The sequence below is a fragment of the Gallus gallus genome, chromosome 4 (genome assembly GCF_016699485.2).
Source record: "Gallus gallus isolate bGalGal1 chromosome 4, bGalGal1.mat.broiler.GRCg7b, whole genome shotgun sequence".
NCBI classification, from domain to species: Eukaryota; Metazoa; Chordata; class Aves; order Galliformes; family Phasianidae; genus Gallus; species Gallus gallus.
The window spans coordinates 44,485,877-44,511,972 of record NC_052535.1 but is presented as its reverse complement, the minus strand read 5'-3'; the positions used below and the strand labels follow the sequence as shown (position 1 = coordinate 44,511,972).

Below are 26,096 nucleotides of genomic sequence, written 5' to 3'. Positions count from 1 at the left end.
CAGTGGTGGTTTGCTGCAGCTTAGATAAGAGTACAACCAATAGAAGCAGTCACTGGGCACTGAAAAGGGATAGGGATAAAGCTTCAGTTAGCACCTACGAATCTGAGTGTGTCCTTTCAAAACCATTCTTGGTTCTGAAAGCAGGAAGGCTTAAAGGAGTAATACTGAACCTAAGGACATACTTAATATGTTATCAACAAGTTGAACCAAGATGGCAGTAGTGGGCTAATATAACCATCATTAAAAAACATCAACAGGAACCTACAGCCACAAAAAGCAACCAGGAGAAGCAGCACTGCTTAGAGAATAACTTACAGCCTAAACAAGAGTACTTAAGAATGCCATGTTTAAGGAGATCTGCAAAGTCACTGTTATCATGTTTGTTTATTTAACAACTGCAGTATTTATGACATACATCAGTTTCACCAAAAAAAAAAAGTTAAAGTTCTCTGTTTAGTGGTACACAAAAAAGCTTTAGAAACTTGAAGTCTAACAAGAAATGGAAGTGTAGTTCAGGAAAGTGCACTTAAAAGCTGAATGCCAGCAATTTTAAAATAGATTTTACGCTCTTTAATATTAGGTGATGCCTTAGTCACAAACTCAGCTATACACACCACTTCCTCCATTTTTCTTTGAAAAGAAGCGCTGTAGAAAAGTAACTCAGCAGCCACCCCTTGCACTTTTTTCTCTTGCAGGTTTCCCTTAGTCACTCTTCCTAGTTCCATCAGAATGATTGTGGCTGCAACGTTACTAAAAAAACACAGTGCGATGTGTGCGAGCATGTGTATATTTTATATATACTTCTCATATATAAAAATACACTATATAGTATAAAAAAACTCCAGATAAACTCTTATTCTCACAGTAGCAAATATACCAACTTATTTTCACAGTACTTAGTTTTATTAACTGGGACAACCAGAATGATTCAAAATTATTTCCTTGAAAGTTGGTTTTCGCAGGTCCCACATGACACAGGTCAGCAAAAGCAATTCCGCACGTCTCACAGCTACTGGGAGTCTGCAGAGAAACTCACCATCTCAGCTTTCTTTCAGTGACCATAACCAGAAAGGGCTTCTTAGTACCTTTGACAGAAACTGTCCAAAGCAGCTGATTCTGACAGGTCTATGGTTCAGTCATTCAGCACACTGAAAGAACTGTTAAAAATCAGTTGCTATTTCCCGGTGGAAGGGAAGCGTGAATTCCTTACCTTGTGATCATCGTCTTCACGGACATATGGTACAAGTCTAAGTGCACATGGTCTTTCCAGTATTTCAGGTAAGGTCACAATACACTCCATGAATGACAAGCACACAGGTAGAGATGTATACATGCTGAATAAAGGCAAAAGGATACTATGTTCCCCAGCAGTACCACACTTTGCCTCTGTTGAACCATAGCTGAAGCTTAAACTCAGGCTGCAAACCAAATATACCATGTAAAGTCAACGCAGTGAGGCATACTCATCTCAGCCATGAGAAAAAAATCGTTTTAACTCAAGAAACATAAAAACTGCACGTATGCAAAAAGTTGTTTCATCAGTATAGTACAAAGATCAACGCTTATTAAGGCCACAAGAAAGCAAGTATCACTGGCTGTAACTCAGAGGCAGCCAGAGGCACAATGCCAGTTTCAGAGTAAATTGCGTTTATGGTTTGCTTTTATCTCCCCTATCAGTTACTGTATGCAATCCAACTTCAGCTTTCCTGCACTGTAATAAAACCACATGCGAGCCCTCTGTCAAAAAAATAAAGTAGTAGAAATCCACCACACAAAGAAATTCTGCTGCACTCTTCAACCTGAAGCTTCAAGGTCAGACAGAAATCAAATGTGATTCTTTCCTCTTGTAATTTACCTTAATTGAGGCCCACACTGAGCACCTAACGGCCATGCCAACCCTCAAGCTGTTCTTCCAGCAGGGAAAGCAGTAACTGCATGGCGTCAATGAGGACTGGCCGTATTTAAGACTGCGGGTCAGTTGCTTGTTGCTTTGCTCTTGTTTTGCTTCCCCATCCCATCTGCGCTATTTTTCATAATATTCTGTTCCAACAGCTGTCTTTAGGCAGGGAAAGTGACAGTTCAGAAGGAAACTGCAGGAAGGCAGCTAATAAGCACGCGCATAGGAACAAAACCGCAGTTAACCTGAGTATCAGAAAATGCTACAGACTTGGCGTGCACTTCTTACAGCCTTTGGCACACACACACAAAAAAAAAACTGGTGAGAACAGTAGTAATAAAGCCTAAGAAACTCCTGTGCAAATAGAGTTGAAACACTTCTACTCAAATACTCCTAAAAGCTTAACTTCTAAGCCTGAAAAAGTCATTCTTAAACAAGCAGAGCTGTAATTTCACCGTGTCAGAGGAAAAAAAAGGAGGGGAAGATAATCAAAGTGTACAGATACATATGAGTGAGATTCCAAATCCAGGTCTAGTGGAAACAAACTTACTGCATATGTGAGGCAGCATTTTATCAAAACCAGCTCTGAAAGGAGAAAAGGAATTTGTCTTTAACATGCCATTTTCAACAAATATTTCAAGGGATCCACCTCCTACCCTCACCAATCTCAAAACGACTCAATAAACAGCAGTAGAATTTGAAAGAATACAAAAAAAAGCACAACCCTCAATATTTCACTTCGTATCCTTTGAGGGGAGGAGATGAAGGCAGGAGGAATCAGCCATGAATTCTTACGGTCTCCTTTGATAAACATGGAATGCTCTTCAACATTCATTGGAGCAGGACGTAAAGCTAAGACAAGCAGAGCAGCTGCCTCCTTCCACTTCCTTAGGATTGCCACAGAAACAAGGCAAAGTGGACCATTCTGATGTACACTCAATCTGCAGCCAGCATACGTGGCTTGGCACGAGTCGTGAGGCAGTGGAGTTACAAAGCACATGGTGTCACCATTGACACACGGTAACCGCATCTCTCCAAGGAGCCAGTTCGTGTTGCCTTCCCGCACTACTGGCACTGCAAGCTCCAAGCTTTTAGCCACGTCTTGTGCATCTGATGTCTCAGAGGTACTGTGTGGCAGGACAGCAATCCTGCTGGTAAGGCGTTGCGGTGTGAAATGCAGCTTCCTGCTACAGCAGTGAACAGCATTCTGCAGGCTACTTGCTGCTACTGCTTCTGAAACAAAGCCGGGTCCAGAGAAGTTTCTTCAAAGCTCAGTGCATTTAGCAAAACTTTCTTAAAAAATACACTTACGTACAATAACAGGTTCATCAGAAGTTGAAAATGTTAGGCTACAGTCACTTCATAAAGTTTTTGTTTTATAAAACAACATGAGTTTTGACACAACACGCGTTTTCTTTGTGATAGAAATCCAAGAGGAAAAGAAAATGCATTTTCAGACACAAGCCCCCATTTCTAACCAGATAAAACTGATGGTGCATTTCAGTTAGCTGTACAAGTCATCTGAAATGCTCCACCCGTGCCAGATGTCCTCACGTAAACCAGCCTCTCCCCCATTGTGCTGAGTAGTCTTCAAAGTGCTGCAAACACTGGCTGCATCCCTGCTGGTTTACTCCTCTACATTCAGATTCCATTTCAAGCTGTTATATTCTCTGCATCTTTAGTTTTAACTCTAGACTTCCAGTTTGCTATTTTACATTAATGGCACTTACAGTAAAAAATAAAATTGAACATTTAGGCACACCAAAAAAAAAAAATCTGCCTTTCAGCTCTGCAGCTGCATAGATGTCTACCAGGTGCAAAGCCACAGCCATGCTTTGAAATTCTGGGCCACAGCTCCTCGATGACCTGGCTTCATTATTTTATGATTAACAAAGGTAGTTTTCATCTAGGAAGTGAAGACTCGACTATTCCCAGCATATAAGTCTGGATATTAGTATGTTTAGGTTCTTAGGTCTAGTGCAACTGAGACAAAGAAGAACCACAGTTCCTTCAGCCTACTTGTAAGTTTGGAAAACCTTTTCATGTGATCTCTGCCTGTTCCCTCCGTTTCAGCACATCGTCAAGTGCTGAAAAGGTGATGCAGAAGTGCAGGATGACAACATGTTCCAGGTCCAAAAGTCAGCAACAGACACCAATTCACGTCCCATTTCTCTTTATGTTCTGGGAGCCACCTTTCATAACAGAAGTTTTCAATTTTTCTCAAAATAAAATAAAAAACTGCTGTCTTTCTGCATTCCATCGTGCAAGCTGGCCATGCTTTTTTCAACTTGAATAAACTGTACGGCCCAGCTCCCTGTCAACCAGATAAATTACTCTGCTAATTGAACTCATTGTTATGCAACTCAGAGAGGTGGAAGGAGAGACCCACTGGAAGCATTTACTGTTTGGAAGGAAATGGAGCTGCTCCAAAGGGATCCAACTCTAGTGCCTGTTGCTGCTGGCTCTGTGCACCCTGCACAACCAGTTCTGTGAAGGGGACCGCACCAAAATCATCTGTTTTCAGTCCATCACCAGCATGCACTGGTCCATGCAAGGAGCTCTGCCGAGGCCTGCTAGCCACTACCACTGCACCATGATCCCCACGGCTGTCACCAAACCCCTGATGCTGAGGATGCCGCATCAATTCTGGTGGGTGGAAGGGTTTGGCTCCAAAGGGATCCAGCAGACTCTCATCTGTCTGCAAAGGGTTGGTTCGGTCTTTGCTGTCCGTCAGCGAAACACTGATGTTCTCCTTGGAGTCAGAGATGGTCAGGAACTCGTTGCTGCTCTGAGAGTCCCTGCGGCCTGCTTTCTTGTGCCTGCGGGCTCTCTCGGGAGTGCGGTAGTTGGGTTTCAAAGTCTTCTTTGTGGTTGTTGGGGTACCATGGTGACGCTTCCCATTGTTCTTTGGGACCTCCTGCTTCATGCGCCTCTGGCGGGATGAAAGCTTCTGCAGGTTGCGCTGCTGCTTCACCTTCTGCTGCTGACTCCCTGTGATCTCTTCAAAAGGAACCAGCCCGAACAGGTCCTCCTTACTCCCACTCATCTTGGGGAGAAGAGAGGGCTGAAATGGGGTGCAGCCAAAAATATCAACGCTCCGTGGCGAGGTGGGCGAGAGTTGATTCTTGCTTCCCAGCACATGGTCATCTTGCTGAGACACCTTTTTGCTGAACGGAGCTTTGGTGAAAACATCGAAGTCATCCTGCTCTTGGCTCAGGCTAGGAAATGCAGTCTGAGAAGAGACGTCTTGGTTGCCCTTCTCTCTTGCCTGAGGCTGAAGAGAAAAAAAGGGCACTGCCCCAAATACATCAAATTCCTGGCCAGGGCTCACTTTGACAACAGTAGTTGGCACCTCAGGTGTTTGCATTAAACTGCGTTCTTTAACTTCACTGCTACCCATAACATTTCTGAATCTACTGCTTGGGAGCCCTTCCACAAATTTTTGTTTGGTACGATCAGATTCAGAGTCAGAACTTTGCTTCTCCTCCTCCTCTTCTTCCAGCTCTTCCTCAGAGTCCATGAGCAGAGGGCGGTGGCCTAAATTCTCCGGTTCCGTATCATTGTCATCATTGAAGTCTCCATTCTCACCTTGCAAGACCTCCTCATCCTCTTGCTCTTCTTCCTCCTCACTACTCTTAGGAGAGGGAGGATCTGATTCAAAATCGCTCTCTGACTCATCACCACCTTTCGTCACTTGTCCCTCTGCAGTCTTCCTTCCTGGCCGAGGATCTTTAAAAGCATGACTCAGTCTTCCAGCTTTGGTAGGGGTCCCTAAGTTGTTTCCTTGATTGCTGGCTGAGTTCTCCACTTGTTTTCCAGGGGAATCTGCAAGTCCAAATTAAAAAGAAAAAAAGAAAAGCGATTTTAATACACTCCTAAAATCAACACTTATTCACAATGGTCACACATAAAAGGAATCAAAGCAAATGTATATTCCATTAATACAGAGGAAAAAGAACTAAAAACCAGATCTAAGTTTTCAAATGCTAATGAAAGGTATTTGTAGTCTGAACTTCTAGCTTAACTCTTCAAGCACAGAATCTTTCCAACTCCAATACTAACATATGCACCAGCCAGCCACTCCTCTCCAGGGAAAGATGAACTGCCTTCTAAAGAGGTTCTCCAAGGCCAACACCTGGTACCATGCAGTCAGATACCTGGGACAACACTGACACATTCCATATAGTTTCGCATGGGGAATAATTGCATAAACCTGTCAGTTCTCAGCTTTTCCTTTCTCAAGCTTTCATTGCTCTAGATAATCCTACCCAACGTCTCCACAATAATTAGTTCTCTGTAAGGCCTATGAATAACAGCAGCTGGGTGAGAATAACCCTGTACACATCCTAACTGTAGGGAAGATTGCAATGAGGTCACCATCTCTGTCCTGCCCTCAGGGTACACACTCCTTCCTGAAGCCTACCAACAACCACAAGGGAAGTATGGGTTTTGCTAGTGTTTTTTCTCACCCAGTATTATGTTTTGAGGCATCCAAAGGGAAATGGACAAGACAATGGTATGTCTGGAAAAAACAGCAAGGCAATCAGCGAAAATAACAGTATGGAAACAGAGAAGAAGGGATAAATGTGTTTTCACTGTGTCTGAATTTCAAGTACTTACTCACTAAATCACTAATAAAAAGCATAACTTGGACTCTTCACTGAGAATTGAGCTAGATGGCCATGGCCATTGGTGCATCTGAAGAGGTACCCCCAAGTGCCTGCCCTCCGTGTCAGCTGCGACAGCCCCTCCCAACAGAGCTCATGTTGTGAGAGCAACATGGGAGGCTTTTACAGTGTTGTGTTTTGTTGTTGTTGTTTGCTTTTTGAAGCAATACTTGCTTGGTGTTTCAAATATATGCTTTGAGCACATCTTTCTGAAGCTCCACATCCAGTCCCTTTTCACTTCCAGTGTAGCAATTTAAGCAAAAAAAAAAACCTCAAGTTGACATGAGTTCCAAATAAATGTTTTTTTTTTGTGTTTGTTATTACGATCCATCAGCTTAGTTTCTCCAGGGGAATGAAAGCTCATTCATTCTGTTCTGACATCTTTACCCATGATATTTACTAACAGCTCGAGCTAAGAGGACTCTTTTGTGGAGTGGTTGGTTTGGGAATACTGGGAGCTGCAAAAAAACTTTGTCTGCACAAACAGATGGCAACAGTAGACAGTACGTGCATGTGTATAGTGCCACTAGTCTAGCAACAATCAATAAACAAAACAGGTTGCACTATATTGAAGCTATACTGCTGAACAGAGAGGTTTTTATGAGCAGAACTTTCAGAAGTCTATTTGAGGAGAATCAGAAAGAAAAGCAAATCAGCTTCAGCTAAGGAAAGGGTATTTGCTCTTGAGATGTTCTTTTCTCAGTGACTCAGACCACACAGCAGTCATATGAATTTAAAAAAAAAAAATCACAGAATCACAGAATGGCCCAGGTTGAAAGGGACCTCAAGGATAGTGAATCTCCAACTCCCCCCGCCACAGGGGGGAGAGGGTCACCAACCTCCACATTTAATAACAGAGAGGTTGCTCTTGCCAAATCAATTAAGGGAGAAAGTGTAACACTTTCCACATTATTATGAATGGATTAAACTGCTTCATAATGCAGATAGACGGAAGAAAAGCTAGCAGACAAATGAGTGTGGGTTGGCAGAAGCAGCACACAAGAAGCCCCACACTCAGCTGGACTAATATTACACACCTCTGCTTAAGAGTTCTCCACCTCATTTGTCCTTGTCTATTGTAAAGAATTACACATCTTAACTACTCATACACTTCTCAAAAGAGACCCCAGGCCTCTCTTTCCACATATGTTGTTATCAAAACACAGCAACCATACTAAGGAGCTCCAGAAACTTCAATTCTGGAATATTTTCAGTCTTGACAGTTGTGCTACTAGCTGCTGTTAACATCCTCCAGTAGAAGAGATGATCCTTCATGTCTTGCTCCCACAAGAAGAGCAGTAGGAATCCTTAAGTACAATCTTATTGCTCCTTTCAAGAAGTGCTTTTAGAGAGAAAAGCAGTCTCAAGATTTTGAGCTCTTATGAAAAATAGTTTCTCAACTGTCAAAAATCATCCAAAAGATTACTAAAGTAAATTCACTTATACAAAAAATGCAATAGAAATGAACAAGTGTAATACATACCCAGGAAAATCTCTCCTGTTTTAAGGGTAGAAAAAGGTCAGGTATAAATTTAAGGATCTCTTGTCCATTCAATTCATTGCCATAATGCATTAGATCCCTGTTTCCTCAGCACTTTCAGGTTTTGTCCAAAATACCTATTATATCTTAAAAAGCTACAAGCAACTCAGAGTCTATCTAACTCTCCAAGACAGGAAAGTCTTCTGCTCCATCAAAACATTTAGCTTTTTTTTTTTTAGTTATTTGTCCGATGATCTAAATACGTACTACTGCATTGGCAGCAGCAAATTCCAACGTCAAAAGAAGTGAACTCACCATAAACTGCACGGTTGGGCCAATAGGAACCTTGTTGACAACTGAATAGCCATGTACAGCTCACTTCTACATGACTATAAACATTCAACCTTGGTGATTCTATGATTCTATGATTAGCATACCCCACTAGGCACCCTAAACTAGTAAGATACACGCATGCACCATGAACAAAGGACACCACAAGCATCCAGTGTAAAATTCCTAAATCTCTAGCAACTGATAGCCCTAGGAACAGGGGATGTTTCTCATTAAAGCAATTATTAACAAGCTCCATTTACAATACTGCACCAGTTGCACTTCCCATTTAAATTTCAGCAATTATTTTTAACAAAGTTATAATCAATTCAGTGTGATCTAAAGACTGAAAAAGCTGGGGGATGAATGCATGCATTCCTTCCTCAAAAACAAACAAACAACACAATCAAGTTCTGGATCTTCTGTTCTTCTAAAAGAAAAAGCAATTTCATTTCAGGTTGCATCTTCCACAAAGAAATAAGCATACAACTTCCAGCAGGGAGCCAAGCCATTTTTTCCTTCCATGCCTAGACTTCAACTGCGAAGTTAAGTTTTAGAAGACAAATTTCTTCCTTTTTTTTTTTTTTAATTTCCATATTTTACTCTCTGCTTTCTACGTTCATCAGCCACGTTGCTAGTTTGTATTTATACCCAAACTTTCAACAGGAGTCCTGTGGTAACGTATTTCATGCATGGATTTAAAACCAAGATGACCAAAATGACTGAAAACATCAGGTGATTAGAGCTTTGAGCTGTTTCTTGTTTGCTTCTGGTGTCAGATTGCTTCTTATCTACTGTAATTTTAAATACTACATATTTGCTTTACCACTAAATTAGAAACTGGATTTGGCTGCTTGCTTTAGATTTCCCTAAGGTACAGTCTTCACGTTGCATTATAAACCCCCATATCTTCCAAATCCTTCTGTTTGCAGTATTTACTGAAACACTAATGTTAACATAAATGTAATTAGATTTAAAAGAAGGGGAAAAAAATGAAATATTTCTAGGTTAGATGGTAGCAACACAAAAATAACTCACAACCTTTTCAGTGTCTGAGCATAAACTCACATGGATATTGACAGTATTTAAACTTCTATACAGTTTCCACGTTCTGAAGACACGAAAGGTTTTTTTGAACAAGAAGCAAATTAGAATATATCTCAACAAAAGGATTTAAATATTATTTGTTTGTTGCTGCCACAGTTATACTCAGTGGAAAAGACAGTGCAAAGGACACCAGCAGGAAAAAAGGGACCACATCAACAGCTCACATACACTGCACAAGTAACTGAAGCCACACCATGTTCAGCTCTCAGCAGACCTCTTCAAGCAGGACAGGACATAAACCAAGAAGGACCTGGCAAAGCACAGTCAGACACTGAGATCAGCCTCCCAAGCCATATTTCCAGGCACTGGTATCAGCATACAATCCACTCTAGTATGTCATAGGCACACCTCCAGCTGTCACTCTTGTTGAAAACATGCCACAAGTGACTTTGGAAATCAATCACCTGAAGTCTACAGGCATAGTTGTTAGGGAATCTAGATCAGCATCCTGAACTTCCTTCTGGAATCCAACTGCAATCTCTAGAACAAGATTACTATAATTTCAGGACACAAACAACTCTACAGGCACAATCCCAACAAGAAAGCAACACAGGTCAAACAACTGTTTGACCGGGCTGCACCTCCTCCTCCTACGTACTTTTTGAGAAAGCACTATTCATTTCAAGTATTTCAAGAGTGGTGACCTGAGTGCCCCCTCGCCCCCCAATTTTTGTTTTTCCAGAAACAGCAAATGTCTTGCTTTATTCTTCAGTTTGTGTCGAGGTGTTGTAAACAAACAGAGACAGCTGCTCCAAGCAGACTTGAGTTTATTATTACTTTTCCATACTTGGCAGGCTGACATAGCCTGAATTCATGGAAGAAACTGGTTCTGCTTGTGCTTTCTCATCTGCAGTGTCTCCAGTTTACTCCCAACGATGGAGTAGTGGAGAAAGTTGCAGCAGACCTGTGTCAAAACCAATCAGAAGGAACAAAAAATCTCCTCCCTGCAGCCATCGGCTTTTAACCTATGACAGGAATATCTTTTAGTGTTTCAAGCTACAATTCACATCTTTCACTCCTAAAGGAAGTTAATAAGCTGAATACTAAAAGCACTACAAATAGAAACTTAATGCCCTAAAAGGGAAAAAAAAATTCCTCAGTTAATGACAATTTAATGCTCTGGTCAAACAGATTTCAAAATTGAAACATTCCATCACGTTGATTTTATGCAATCTTCTCAAACTAAACTGCTGCATAGACTGTTCAGATAAACGTTTATTAAAAAGCTGAAAAATGTGGAGTAACATCTGTTTGTAATGTACTGTTCAGATTAGCACACTTCTAATCAGGTTTGCATCTTGTAGGAGACGATTGTTCTTCACTCAAATGCGAGCCAGGTGGAACATCTTTAATCATATAAGATGATCCCAATCTTCAAGGAAATTTTCTGTTCTGATGTTCTTTTTCTAGACATCCGATTATAAGAGGATGAATTCCCTCTAACAACGTCAGTAATTACATGCCTTCTGCTAGTTCATCACTGGAGGGTACCGCGGGGGTGACCAAAGGGTAGGGCATAAGGGCTTTCAGCTTTCTTGGAATTGGTAACATACTGCCGCCATCATTTCAGAGCAATTTGCCACATGTCAGGCCCAAGGATTACCAGCACACTGCAACTAAATCTGCACTACTTCTTTGACAACAGCCAGAGCAGCAGCTGCTGAATATTGTAATGGATTTGCACTGCTTACCACCTTTATTTTCAAGAAAAAAAAAATCACTTCTGCCTGGAATCTGTTGCTTAGAAATTCCTTCCATTATTTGCAGTCTGCATGTTGAAGCATGTAAAGAAAAAAGGGCAACCATGATTGCTCTAAGATCTGATAAAAATAATAAAGCTACAAATCATTAAAGCACACCACTGGCACAGCTACACACGCCATTTGTTCTTGTGAAGCGTGAGTAATTTCAAGTTACTTTGCAAGTCCTATTGAGAAAAGTCTGAAGATGACACATGGAAACACCCTGAACCTGCAGTCAGCAAATAGTACCAATGTCTCAAAGTCACAGATGAAGAAAATCACACTGAAAGTTTATACAGTAAAAATCAGTATTTTCATCAAACACAAAAACTGATATGAACTCATTTGAACTGTCAGATTAACCAGATCTGGAGGACTGTACAACAACCCTATTGAATGCTCAGCTTTGGGTTTCTTTCAACACAATTCAGGAATATCTATTGCCTAAGAGACACAAGCTGCTGTCATTAGCTCTTTAGTGTGTACAGAAAGCTGTTTTTTTGTTACTTGTGCTCTCATGTTTGGACTTCCTTACTAAGCAATAGTAAGTGTCATCCTTCATTTAATTCATATAAAGCTCCAGACTGCACCATGGCCCAACAGCTCCAAAACTGAACAATTTCCAACATCCTGCTATCAGGCATACAGACAGCTGCTTTGCTGCAGAATCCATACATTTGTTGAGTAGCAAGCTACATACCACACCACTCTGCTCTTACTCCAGGGCAAACACATAGAATGACCACTTAGACACTAAAATGAAGGAAATCTGCAAGTCAAAACAGACGCTACAGAACTGAGCTTCCTTTTATTCCTGGTCCCTCCACAGTGAACACACTGCAGCTGGAAAATGGTTGCCCTCTTTATGTTCAAAAGAACAACAGTTGATCAAGAACTCCCACATCTACATGACAAAAGATGAGCTTGATGAACATTCAGTAGAATGGAAAAAGATGAACAGAACTGGAGTTTTATTAGTGAAAAGTCACCTCACTAAGATTCTCCATGGGAGCAAAATGCCTGGCAGACAGCTTTATGTCAGGACTTGTAATGAAATCCCAGTCAGTTTCCCAACATCTCTACTCCATACACAGTTAAACTGCATCATTTTGAGAGTTGCCTCAAATATTTTCTTACTTCTGTGAACTTCAGTATTAAATTGAAGGGAAAAAAAAAAAACAACAGACAAGGCAATCCAGCTCAGTCTAAATCCAGAATTGTCACAGCAAACCATACCATATTTAATATATTTGCTTCTTAGAATTTGAAACAGCAGACAAATTGCATCGCTTCTGAGTTTCTGAAACACTCATGATGTTGACAAAGGACATGTGAACAAAAGCTGCATAACATGCATGTGGCTCAAAAGTTTCTATTCACAAATGCTGACTACAGGAGCCAATTTTCCCACTACAAACACCCCATGGTTCAGGCATTCAGGAACTGAAATATCTTTTCCCCATGCTAAATAATTAGCTAGTAATGGGGCAGTTAAGACATTTGATTGTGCTTTCTTTTTTCCTTCCCCTTCCTCTTTTTAGTAAAAACCTGGCAATACTTATTTTGTACCTATCAGATTGAATGGTAGATTTTCTTCCCAACATGATTTTCTTCTCCAGCCACCTCACATTGTAAGTCATCTCTATTTTCCACAAATATGGAGAAATAAAATAGTGTGTATAGAGAGTTTATATGTGGTACTTCCAAGAACACCTTTAATGGAATACAACCCAAGTGTGAATGATACTAAGCATTTTGTATCAACCATTAACACAAGGAACCCAATAGTGTTTTGGCTCGTGCAAAGTGATGCACATGTTGCTGTTGTCCATTCCCACCTGAGAGGAGTAAGCAGCAGAGCTGACGAACAAGCAGCCTTACACCATCCAGACTCCCAAGAGAGGTGAAAATAATTGAAAGAAGTCTCGTGATGACATCAACTAACTCTCTGAGCACCCCGAGGTGAATTCTATCAGGTCCCATGGACTCCTGTGCATCCAGGTGGAGCAGCAAATCTTGCACAAGTTTAGGGTTGTCTGGGAGTTGACCATTATTGCAGTCACAGCCCTCTAACTCAGGGCACCTGAGGCCCCAAAGTCCATCATCAGTGTTGAAGACAGAGGCAAAGAATGCACTAAACATCTCTGCTTTATCTATGCCCATATTTGTAAAATAATCATTCTCATCAAGTTATAAACCATGTGGTCTCCTTTTGCTGTTAACGTATTTAGGAAAACTTTTTATTGTCCCTCACAGGACTGATCAGCCTCAACTCTAGCTGAGCTTTGGCTACACAAATATTCTCTCTACAAAAGCAAGCAACCACCCTGTAGTCTTCCCATGTCACCTGACCTTGCTTCTGGTAGCCACACGCTTTCTTTTTCACCTAAACTCTGGAATAAGACCCCTGTTCAGCCAAGCCAGCCTTCTACCCCACTTGCTTGACTTCTGACATTTTGGAATTGCCTTACAGCAATCCTGGCATTCTGTCCCTAGGCTCATCTCTAGCAAGCCTGATTTTATCCCTTTTCCCCTTCAAATCTAGTTTAAAGCCCTCTCAACAAGCTCTGCCAACATATGGGCTAGGATCATTTCCCCTCTTTGAGACAGGTGGACCAAAGCTGTCACCAGCAGGCATGGTGCTGGATAAACCACTCCAGGATAAAAGAAAACAGAATTCTGATGGCACCAGTCTCTTATGCCATGTGTTGATGATCAGGTGGGTTTTCCAGTTCCTCCCAGTACTTACCTCTGCTACTGAAGGGATGGAGGAAAACACCACCTGTCCTGGTTTCAGCTGGAGCAGAGTTGATTTTTTTTTCTTCACATTGTCTGGTAGGGTGCTATGTTTTGGCTTTGGGAGAAAAATGTTGATGACACACCAGTGGTTCTAGTTGCTGCTGAACAGTGCTGTACAGAGCCAAGGACATTTCAATTTCTCATCTTCTCATACTGTTCAGTCAACGAGGGGCTGGGGGGCAGAAGCTGCTGGGAGGGGACAGAACCAGGACACCTCTGAGCTAAACAAGCCAAAGGGATATTTTATGCCATAACATCCTGTGAAAAAAAAACCTATAAAACAGAGGGGAGTTGGCTGGGTGGGGGGGGGGGGGAAGGGTGAATGGGGCCTGCCTCTGCTTGGGACTGGCTGGGCATCAGTTGGCAGTTGGTGAGCAATTGAATGTGTATCACTTGTTTTGTAAATACATGTTATATTCTTAACATTATTATTATTGTCCTTTTCTTTTCTATCTTAGTAAATAGTTTTCACCTCACTTTGAAAGTTCTACTTTGTTGGGGTTTTTTTTTTTTTGGTTTTCATTCCATCCCCCACCCCCAATTCTCTCCCTCATCCCACAGGGACGGGGATAGAGCAAACGACTGTGTAGAGCTTGGCTGCTGCCACAACATACCCAAATACTGGAATTGTTGGAAACATTAACCATGTTCCATGTTCCGCATTCTATTCGGTCACCTTCACGCTTATTCCTTGAATAAGGGGCACATGTCTAAAAGCTTTTATAATCACAAGATACAAGCCAGAAAAATAACATTGCACATCAATGGTAAGAACAAGAGGAAATCCAAATACTGTGGTCATTTATTTTTTTTAGAAAGCCCTCAACTAGAAATAAAATGTCTGTCAACATCGTTCTCCCTTTCTTAGCTGGCTTAAATGTGCTTTAAAGACACTTCCAAGAATAATTTTGTGGGGAAAGAATTTAGATTCTTGAACATATTTTCAGGTGTAAGCACTTATCAGATCAGATTCATCAGTTAAGAGTAATTCACTGTTAACACTGAATTCAAACTCCTTCCTTGAAATCAAGCAAATACATATGCTAGATTAAATTCCAATTATAAGTAGGTAGAAAAAACCCTACAAGTTCTGGGGGCTTCCTTCCCTTTTTTTTGTAATAAATGCAATTAAGTGTCAGTTTCGATCCATGACAGAACCTTTGTACAGTTTTCTATTATGTCAAGAATTAAAGATTAACCATGGCAAACTGACATAACATAGCAGGGCCATCCAGTGAAGTCGAACTTATAACGTAACAATCTTAAAAACAGAAATGAGCAAATAGATTTCAAAGGCCAAGGTATGGAAACAAAAGTGATCCTTACACACAATTATCAAAATGCAGAAGAACAAGCATCTGACAGTTACCACTTCAGACTAAAGGTAACAACTGTTTATTTTGCATGGGAACTTAGGCTCACCTATAACACCTTTTCCATGAAAACTAGAGGGTAAATGCTTCCAAACTGACAACTATTGGGAAAGTGAATACTTATTCACTTAAGAATTGTCTTCACATTGCATTGAACTACTAAATTACAAGAACAGAACGACAGAAAACAGCCTGATCTTTGACAAAGGAAGCAGAATCAAAAGACAAAGAAAAGAGTAACAGATCTTAGGTAATTAATTCAAGTCTTTCTGACATAGGACATAGATAGAGAAACGTGGTTTTACATTCAACTGTCTTCTAGAACATAAAAAGTGCTACCCTGTTGTTTCTTCACTGTGTATAGCACCAGAGCACTTGTGAGCATTAATACCTAGCAAAGCATCTCTAGGAAGTCAAGGTGAAAGTAAAAGTAAACATAGATGTTAACTTTGGTTGACTCTAAAGTGATTTATTTTAAGGCACTTCAAGCTTTTGAACTGAGATAAGAACAGTTAACAGAAGGCATATGAAAGCACCTTTTTCCCCAAAGAAGCACTTGTAGGGATGTGTGTAAGGCCCATAAGCAACTGACACATTTTTATCATCAATTCTCATAGGTTTTTACATTGTCTCAGGTTTAAAAAAAATTATAAATAAAGTGCTGATCAGGAAAACATTAAAACATTAAGTTGCAAAATAACAGATTCACATTCATAGTCAGTGGTCACAGATGTTATTTTTACTTCTAAGGTAAAATTAAAAAAAACAGTCAAAGCTAAAACACAAATTCTTCTCCCTCCAAATTTAGATATGACAAGATATTTAATTTGTTTTGAATCAATTTTCTCCAAAAACGATACATTCCAATTCACCAGGAATACACATTTTTAACTTGGCTGAGGAACTGAACTAAAATACTGCATAAGTTAGAAGTAGACGGTAGGGTGGATGTGAAATCTGTCCATAGTCACTTATGTGCTTTCAGCAAAAGCATTTCTAGTTGTATGCAAGTGATTCATGCTGCATTGGTCCAATATATTTGCACTGTCAAGACTACAGTCTGTATGCTGTCCAAGTACCAGGAATTGGATGGAGAGATATTTTTATTTGGAGATAATAGACATAAAAAAACATCATGAGGCAGCCAAGCCTTATCTTTAGTCATTTAACTGGACACACATACTCAGCATATATATATACACACACACAAAAATATATGTATATATGTATGTACACACACACGAGGTAGCAATGTTACAGATGTCACTTGCCTGGGTGAGAAATGAAAGGAACAGAACCAAAGGGATCTTCGGGAGGACTTTTCTGTGGAGCAGAATGTAGCTCCACATTCTTATCTGAAGTTGTTCTCCTGTCCACCAGCCTGTCTGTAAAAAATAAAATGAAACAGAACAAAAAATAAAATAAAATAAAAATGGCAGGACTTACTCCAATGTAATGATATCTATTCTTTGGGGTGAGTGAGCTACAGTGTTGATTATTTCCCTGTATGTCTTAAAGATACCCTCAGTTCATACTTCTTGAGCATTCTGGAAAACTGATCTGCACAGATCCCTTTTTAATACCTCTAAGTAAAAACAACATGTATTTCCTCATGGAATACTTTATAGGAAGGTCTTAAAAGCAGCCTTTGTGCTCTGTAACAGAAGTTACAACTAGTCATCTGTACTTGAGGTTTTTAAACCAGAAACACTGTGCTGATCTAAAGAGCAAAACCATTCATTTAATCCAAGTTTTGAGTAGCCTTTGCCACAAAGTTAACAGTCACAGCAGAATTGCTGGGAATACTTTCTATTAAAGATATAAATTGTAATAATTTGAAACAAATCAAGTGTCACTCTACAAAGAAATGCAGTATTTGTTTTATATTGTTTTCAACTCCGGGGTACTCATTTTTCATTTTACTAAAGGTTTCACCCCAAGGTTTTTAACCATGCAAAAACTAGAAGCACTGGGAATGGAAAATGGTTTTTTCTGCCTAAGCACTTCTCTTACAGCCTCATACACTCGTCTTAAAGTCACACTGAGCTCCAGACTGTCCAGCCCAGCCACCCCACTGCAGCTCAGGAGGGTCCAGGAAGACTCATTATCACCTCCCAGCACCACAGGGTGCCATCCTCAGCTACCATCCCATAGTCTCAGCACAGGACACAGCATCTTGGTCTCCCTCTTTCACAGGGGACAGCTGTTCTTCCAAACAATTTGTAGCAGGACCTTCTTGTCAACTTGCGGCTTTTGAGATGCAGTTGAACTGTGCTTAAGTAGCATATCAAGTTCCTTGCACATGCGCTATTCAGCCCTTCCATACAGGAAACAAGAGGCTTTCTTGAGATAACCAGCAGGGCTAGGACAGCAAGCTTATCTACTTCAGACAGATGCATATTAGCTCTGTGTACAAAGTACACGAGTTCTGAAATTACATGCCAGTTTTCACAAACAAGTGTTCTTTTCACATAAAAGCACCCATAGTCTCAATTGTTCTATTCTTATCTACACTTTCACACTCAAAGAAATAAGAAGTAGGAGCTGTTGCATCACAGGCAATCTCTACTTTAAATTTAAACCCAACTGAGGAACTTCTGGTGGGGAGATAAAGTAGTGATGCAGTCATATAGAATAAAGACATAAGTTAAGATGCGTAGAAGACTAGCTTGAATAGCTTCTGAATGTACCCAATCTTCAGCTCGCACCTTTAGAAAAAGCAGGCTTCTATTATTCCTAGTTTCTGCCTCTAGAGGAGAATGAGCTGAGTGCTGCACCAATCTGCAGGCAATCAAAACCTAGAAGGACTTTTAAGCATGTAATAACTTGAACCACCATCCCTGCTAATGCTGGCGCATAGGACTACAGAAATCTCAACCCTCAGAACATGATAGTATCTTCCTACTTGAGCAACACAGGGGAAAACAAAATGGATTGAAATACTAAGCATGCAAGAAGAAGTAGGAAAACATAACATAGGGTTTCATCATCTCCATGGAACCTAGACATAAACGTTGTTGAATAAGTTTCTATGGGAAATAAAGTTTAAAGAAGTGTCAATTCAAAGCTAAAGCTATTGGAAAAGAAGTCATTTTGTCCATCTGAAGCACAAGTGTGCTTTGTCCATTTTCTATTAAGATTCACTTCCTTTTATCAAACAGTGTTTTGGAGACAACAGCCAGCCATGCTTTCTCCAATTTCAACCAAGCAGAAGCAGACAAGGGGACCGCCCATTTTGGCATTATTGCACTTCACATGCAGCATCCTCAAAGCACTGACCCAAGACTCATTTCTCAGTGAATGCAGTGAATCCAAATGAAGCTGAGACTGCAGATACTACAGAGACCTATCGGGTACTAAATGGCATAGATGACCTTTCATGCCAAGTCAGTCATTTAAGCCCATGAACAAGAGGTACTGCTGTGCATAACTTTTTACAACAGTGATCACCTTTTTACTTTGGGAATCTTCCCAAAGTCTAAGCAAGGCTAGCCAAGAGGTAGCTCTCTTTTCCATGGAAAAGGGTAATCATCACAGCAATACCCGTCACTGAGCACACTAAGACATTATACTATTATATACATGAAATCATATAGCAAAGTTAGCCTGACAAGTCATCATATCTTGATACTCTAACAAGGGCCATGCACGTTCAATTATTCATGCATTAGTGTCATAAGCAACAGATTTTAAAATATTTTCAATTCATGGGTAATTTGTCAGCTCAACAACACAAAGCAGCTTTTGGAAGCGGAAAGAAAGGATGAGCGTGTTGAATGCCATACTCAGCACTATGTAACGCAGCAGAAAGACAGACTTGCGTAACACCGCACATGAGTTCTACAGCACAGGACAGCCACTGGGTTCAGTCACAATACAATTTCTTTAACAAACCCGAATCTTCAATTCTCCTTCTTCCAGAGGGCAAAATGATTCATGGTAAACTCAAGAATTGAAGAAAAAGTACTTGGCAGTAAAACAGCGACTTTCTCTCATAAGAGAGAGCCTACATATAAAGAGAACCAAGCCTTGATCCTTGAGATATATCAGAGGAAACTGCAGAAAGCATTAAAGAGGGAAAGACAGCCATTATCTTTAGTTGTAATCAAACCTCCCAGCTTCTCATTACTCCATGTAAATTTGAGCAAGTACAAGTAGGCAAAAGTAAATATTTCTGTTCTAGATGCAGAAGAGGCAGTCACAATGCAACAGAACTATTAAGATTTTCTTGTAATAGCAAAGAAACAAAGTGAAAGGTCCTGGAAATCTTTGGTGTATGTATCAATGTGTACACAAACAAAGATTGACTGGACCTCTTAACTGAAATCAAGCCCAAGAAAAGCTGTAATCACATCACCTGATGCATAAACAAGCCTGCCACCTAGTGCGCTACTGCTCGGTTCCATAGTATTCACTGTATTCTGGTCAGTATCTAATTCAGTGTTTCGGCCCATAGAAATTGGGCCATGTTGTTATGCACTCACTGCAGTGACCAGTTGTGGCTGTTTGGCAAGCAGCAGCAGTTCCATACAACACTACCACCATTTCAGTAACACGCTGCTTGGTGTTTGCTTCCTTCTGTGTCAAGTTTTCTTAGTCCAATCTTAACACAATGTCAGAAGTCTTAAAAATGAGGTATGCAGAATAAAATGCATAACATAGGTGCTAAAGACCATTAGGGAACTTCTTCATTAAGCACCCTCATAGGAAGCTTACCAGAGCCTACAAGGAAAAGGAAAAATCTCACTTCTAAAACCATAAACTCAAGTAACTTTTTATTGTTATAGAATGTTCCATTAAAATTTGGGAAAAAAAAAAATCACACTGTGCCAAACAGAACCATGAAGTTTGGTTATTTGGTAATAATATTTGGTTATTTACTTTTACTTATTTCCCCAGCTTGCTAAAAGAGCAGCCTTTTCAGCTACCCCAAGCAAAAGCATTTCTCATGAAGTATCTTCCAGCTTACTCATAAAGCCACTTCAAGTATATCCTTGGTTAATACATTCTTCTCAACTTGAATCTGTTTATAATGCATGGCTTTGCCAAACCAAATTAATGGAATTCAACACAACTACAGTCAGCAATCCAGCAGCCAGATAAAGATTCGAGAAATGAGCAACATCATGCTTTTTGATTTAAGCTCATCTGCTCCAGATTGAAGACTGTGTCATTTCAAAAGTTTTCAAAGGCTTCCACTGGGAAGAGCAAGCCTAAGATATTCTACTACCAGGAAAAATCCCAATTTTACTTAGATTTGCAAAGAACTTTCACTCTTCAGCCAGTACAATACCCAATCTCCCCAAATGCTAGCAAGAAGAGTCATTTTATTGTGGAATGAGCATAAGCTACATTTGCATCTCCGAAATAGAAGTCTTGTGAGACCAGCACAGGATAGAAGTGAAAACCATCAGCTACCACCAGGCACTGACAAAAATAATACCAGATGACATTCTGCAAGGATGAACAGGTCACATGCAGTTCTTGATCAGCTGTAATTAACCATTCAGAAATCCATGAAGAAAAAGACATCTGAAAGCATCATTTCTTTCCCCCCAATTACTTGAAATTTAGCTTTACCGTGTTTTTAATTGCAGTAAACTTACTGAGAGTCAGTCAAGTACACAGAATATATGTATATTTTGACACTGCCACATCTTGTAAGTCTTGCAAATGACAGAACTAGCTTTCAGGAAAAGCGTCTAACAAACGTGTTACGCAATTAAAAAAGTAACTCCAAGTAAAAACCATTGAGATAACTGACTTCAAGAGAAAAGTTTATTCAACTAATGCCATATCAGAACAATAAAGCAGCCCTTACATGTAGCCACTCATCAAAAAGGACATTACAAAACATTAACATAATGTAAGAGATCATTTTTCTTTCAGGCATTTTCAAAGGACATATCAGACCCACAAAATCTTCTGTTCTGGTGTGCAAGAAAAAAGCTGAAGAGGAATGAAGCAAGCAGCCAAATACCTCTGCTAGTCAGAGCTTTTTAACAATCAAGGTGACATAAGCAGGATTTAAAAGCCAAGATAGAGCCATTTCTGCAGTACTTCAGCCAGTAGCTACCAGTTTTAGACGGTCATCTCTTATTGCACACATTTTCAGAAAGGGAAAGGAAAGGAGACAGGCCCAACTCTGCCCTCAAATGCTCAGAAAGAATTCTGTACACAGACTGTATGGCCCTTCAGTAAAACAGGTGATGGTACTGCTGAGACCTTATTTACTGTGAAGCAAAATAAGCCTTCAAGTGTCCCTTACTTGATCTTAGCAGGTCAAATTCTCTGTCCAGCAGCTCCTCCTCTGTCAACTTGGAAAAATTGTCCTCTCCAAATGGGTTCCAGCCTGACATATCAGGTGGGTTATTGATGTTCTGCGTTGGGTAACTGGTAATTGCCTCAGCATCAAGAATGCCTGACCTGTGAAGTCAGTCCACAGAAAGAAAATAGAAAGGAACATTACAGGATTGTCTGTCAGGATAAAAATTGATGGTATGCTTTGTTATGTCAAAATACTGCATACAGGTAACGTGTGTTAACAGCTTAACCAGAACGTATCTGAAAACTAAAGATAGAATGAATTGCTAAAGAACATGTGGTTTGATCACATTATTTCTGTATGTAACCCTTGTACATTTTAGTCGTCGATTTACTAATTATAGCCAAAGCACAGAAAACTTTGTCAAGATGCAGGATCAAAAGCTGTATTTCACATTGTTCATTTCTATACTTACAGAGCAGTCTTTTTACTTTTTTCTAAGAAAACAAGAAACCTAGTAAGTATACTCAAAGTTTAATCTTCTGTTTGCTAACATGCTACAAAATTCACCTGATCAGAGGTTTTCCCTTTTATGCAAGTTTTGGCAAATGAGCTCTATCACTTTTCTCTCCTTACCAGATCATCCTTAAGCACTGCCAATTGTTGCTAACTTTTTGGTCACTGACTTAAAGCTAAGCAGCAGAGTACAGATCTTTAGTCACGCATACATAAGATGAATATTTTCTACCAGACTGCAATTATTTCTTTAAAAAATTATTTGTAACAGAAGTATTCCGGTAATAGGCTGTATCAGAGAACAGGTGCTAAGTCTCAGATATGGACACAAACATGCAGGAAAACACTTCGCTATGCATTACACCACCTAATTGATGCCATGAAGCTAAATCTGTCACAGCAATATACTGTATCAATAAAGCAATGGGAGGAAAATATTTTGCCTTTCACTCTTTCATCATACTGTAAAGTGACTATGAGTGACAGCAGCACCTGAAATGCGCAAGTCTGAAAAAATGCCCGTCAACAAAGGCTGCACCACAGACTGAAGGGTTCGAAGAAGTACAAAGGGCTTCTCTTCCAAATGTAGCTATAGTAGTATTTATGTTCTTACGTAGTTAACACTAACTTAGGTCAGAACATGAGTGAAACTAGGCAAGTGTGCAATTTTTTGCCTTCTTTTTTTGTAATGTTACTTTGCTTTCATTCCACATACTTATTTATGGTGAGAATTCACAAAGAAGTCATTTTTCACCACGCTTTATTAAGAAGGGGTAAATGCGTGGGCCTCTGCAAAGAGTCCTTATCATTGAAATTACGATACATTCCATTACAGAAAACAAGTCAGACCACTGATAAATGGACAGAAGAGTTAGAACTCCTACCAAATTAATCAGAATTATAGAGCCCATCTTAAAACTGTATCCTACAAACTGGATTAAAGAACAAAAAGTGGTAAAAATTAGTGTCTGTTGAGTGTCATATTCATTACTTCATTAATTACGTGCTGCTGACCACCCAAAGCAAACTGGTTAGCAGTCTGTTTCTTGGAAGAAGTCCATTAACAACAAAACAACACAAGTTTTTTAAAAAGTTTGATTAGGCTCATCTATTGATGAGTTGCATCCTGCTCTCCTTCCTCATGCCACTTAAAATATCCATTACCACTATCACCTATTTATTAGTTTTAGCAATACTTTATGAATGAAGCAATTAAATTCTGAGGAGAGGATTTGGTAGCATCTATTACAGAAAGCAGACAGTAACCCTTGGTACGTTTGTGTCAGAATACTTGCCTGCTTGCAGCATAGGGAGAATCTGCCACTGTTCCAGCATGTACTGGAAGTGATGCAGAGTAGGAGATTAAGGCTGGCGAGAAGTCTTGTAGAGAAGGGACATATTCAGGAGATTGCACCTGTTGTGACCGCTGCTGTTGCTGAGCAAGCATCTGCTGTTGTATAAGAGCCTGCTGATATTGCTGCACCTAAATAAGACAGGCAGCACATTATTAACATTCAGACAGGTCAACGTGAAGCTCTTATGTTAAGTAACAACATTGGCCTCACAGACAGATTAATTAAAAACAACCATATACCAGAAAAGATTGGCAGCTTAACCAAAAGCAAGGAACTTTCTCCCAACTTCCGAACACCTTTTGCCACGTAGTTACAGATAAAGCAGGAAAGCTATTGTGTATGTGTGTATTTCCATTATGCTGTAGCAGCATCACAAAGGGCATGCAAGAATATTTATATTTTTCTGAAACCACTAACTCAATGTTGAAACACTTCTCCATTTTAAGCAAGAACAGCCAAAATGCTCTTCAATGCAGTTTTAAAACCTTAAAAATTAAGTAACTAGCACAATAGAGCTTAGTCACCAGCAACTGACAAAACTTCATTTTTCTATCACGCATTCCAGTGTGAAACTATACACAGCAAGGATTTCTCTGGGCTAGTTAGGTTTGTAAACACTATGTATAACCTTGACTGAAATGCACCATTCAATAACGTTATTTCCCTGTGACAATCAACCCGGATTCTCCCTTTCTCTTTCTTTCTGAAGTAGTCTAAGGGTGTCAACCGTATTCTGTTGGTTTTATACTACTTGAAGACTCAGAAATTCTGCAAGATTTCCTCAGCAAATGCTGCAGAATACAGCTACGTACACACACAACAGTGCCTGTGAAAGTAGTTCCTGGCTACCTCTACTTAGATGGTTTAATTAGACATCCTGGGCTTGAAGTAGAAATTTGATGCCATTGTGGTTTTATCACTTTGCAGAATAACTTACATTTGCTGCTGTGGTCATTACTGGGAACTTTAAGTATTAAGTATGTTTCCAATTAGTACTGTACCGATCAAAATTTAGACTATATCACATTTACCACTGATGTGACATAAGCTTTCTCAACAGAGTCTGGATGAGCTATTTATTTTTCCTCTCAAGTGAATATAATTTTAGATATTTACCAAGTCCATAGCTCATCATAGCTACTCACAAACTTGTGTTGCTGCAACTTCACAGCGTCTTACAATCATAGGACATATTTGAAGACTATCAGTGACATTCCATTGTTGACATACCATAGCAGGATACTGAGACTGGGAAGGTTGCTGCTGGTACACAGACTGCATCAACAGTTGCTGCTGGATCACCTGCTGGTGCACTGCTTGTTGATACTGTATTTGAAAAGAAAAAAAATAGAAATCTTGAAACCATGATTCCCCCATTTAGCATACACAAATATTTAGACTCAGAGGGTCTATCTATACCAGCTCCTACAAGCATACTATTGTCAGCTAGATCATCCCAAATGTTTCTCTGGAGCATGCTTACACATAGACAAAACCTTTATCTGGGCCACGAAGTGCTGATTCAAAGGAAGCAGAAATTCTGGGTCAAGAAACAAAAGCAGGACAGCACAAAGAAAACAACTTCCCCATGTAAGTATTGCAATGCCTAGGCAAGAGACAAATGTGCAAAGCTAGAAAGAAGGGGCAAAAGCTACAATCCCTCTCTCCTAGCATGGAGAAACCAGGTCATATTGTTTAACTAGCACATGATTTAAAATGATAACAGATACAACATAACTGCTCATCAAGAAATGTAATTTTAAATATGTGACTTGTACCTGCTGAATGTAAGCCTCCTGAATTGTAGGTTGTTTTTGCTGGTGATGTAAGTGGTGTAGCTGCTGTAGCCTCCAGTCCCCCTGCTGCAGCTGCTGGAGAACTCTGTTCTGCTGAGGATGGTGCTGATTGGTCCCTTGAGACAGCAACATTTCTTGACCGTTTCCAGGTCTTGGGGTTCCTGTAATATTAAGACAACACTACTCACATGCCAATTTCTAAACTTCAACTGTCCATTTGCCCTGGCAGTTGGTATTTAGCATTTCAAGGCAAAGCAGTTTATAGTTCCCTTCCAAGTGTGACATCGTGCATGCTAAGTTCGCTGTATATTTCACCTTCTGTGAAGACAACTGCAGGCTTATCAATCCATAGTGTCTACTTACAAGACATGAGAAGCTTCCTTTGCTCTCATTACAGAGGAAGCTGGTTTCAAGAGTTCTGCTTTACTAATGACTCACTTGTATCTTCAGTGTCTCAAACAACGCTCATCTATTCTAACTCAAAACTGGGACATAACATTTTTGTCTATATCCTTATTACAATAATCTGACAAATCAATCCTTGAGTGAAAAAATGCAGTGAAGTGCTTTTGGATTTTGCATACTTGGAAGCCAAGTAAATAAAATATCCAACCACTAGTTTCTTGCAGTACACGTTTAAATACTGATTAGTGCCTCTGAAAACATTCTTAAGAACTACTGGCTTACACGTGTAATTCCTTAGATTGCTGAGATTTGCCATTCAGTTGTTCTTGCAGCCTTTTAATTAAGCAGTTACCAGCATAAATCA

General features: G+C 39.9%; 1 protein-coding gene across 3 annotated transcripts in view; it reads right to left on the bottom strand.

Annotated features, from left to right (window-relative positions):
- Positions 1-365: 365 nt before the first annotated feature.
- Positions 366-26,096, bottom strand: part of BMP2K (BMP2 inducible kinase) — a 61,030-nt gene continuing 35,299 nt past the window's right edge. For 2 of the 3 annotated variants that reach the window (XM_004941088.5, XM_046941294.1), the window contains exons 11-16: positions 25,310-25,488; positions 24,762-24,857; positions 23,472-23,659; positions 21,664-21,821; positions 16,667-16,780; positions 366-5,722 (exon numbers count right to left, since the gene is read on the bottom strand). In XM_004941088.5, coding sequence (XP_004941145.1) covers positions 4,296-5,722; positions 16,667-16,780; positions 21,664-21,821; positions 23,472-23,659; positions 24,762-24,857; positions 25,310-25,488 — 2,162 coding nt within the window. In that variant the 3' untranslated portion in view covers positions 366-4,295. The remainder of the gene's footprint in view (positions 5,723-16,666; positions 16,781-21,663; positions 21,822-23,471; positions 23,660-24,761; positions 24,858-25,309; positions 25,489-26,096) is intronic. The other variant, XM_004941089.5, reaches the window with a different exon arrangement.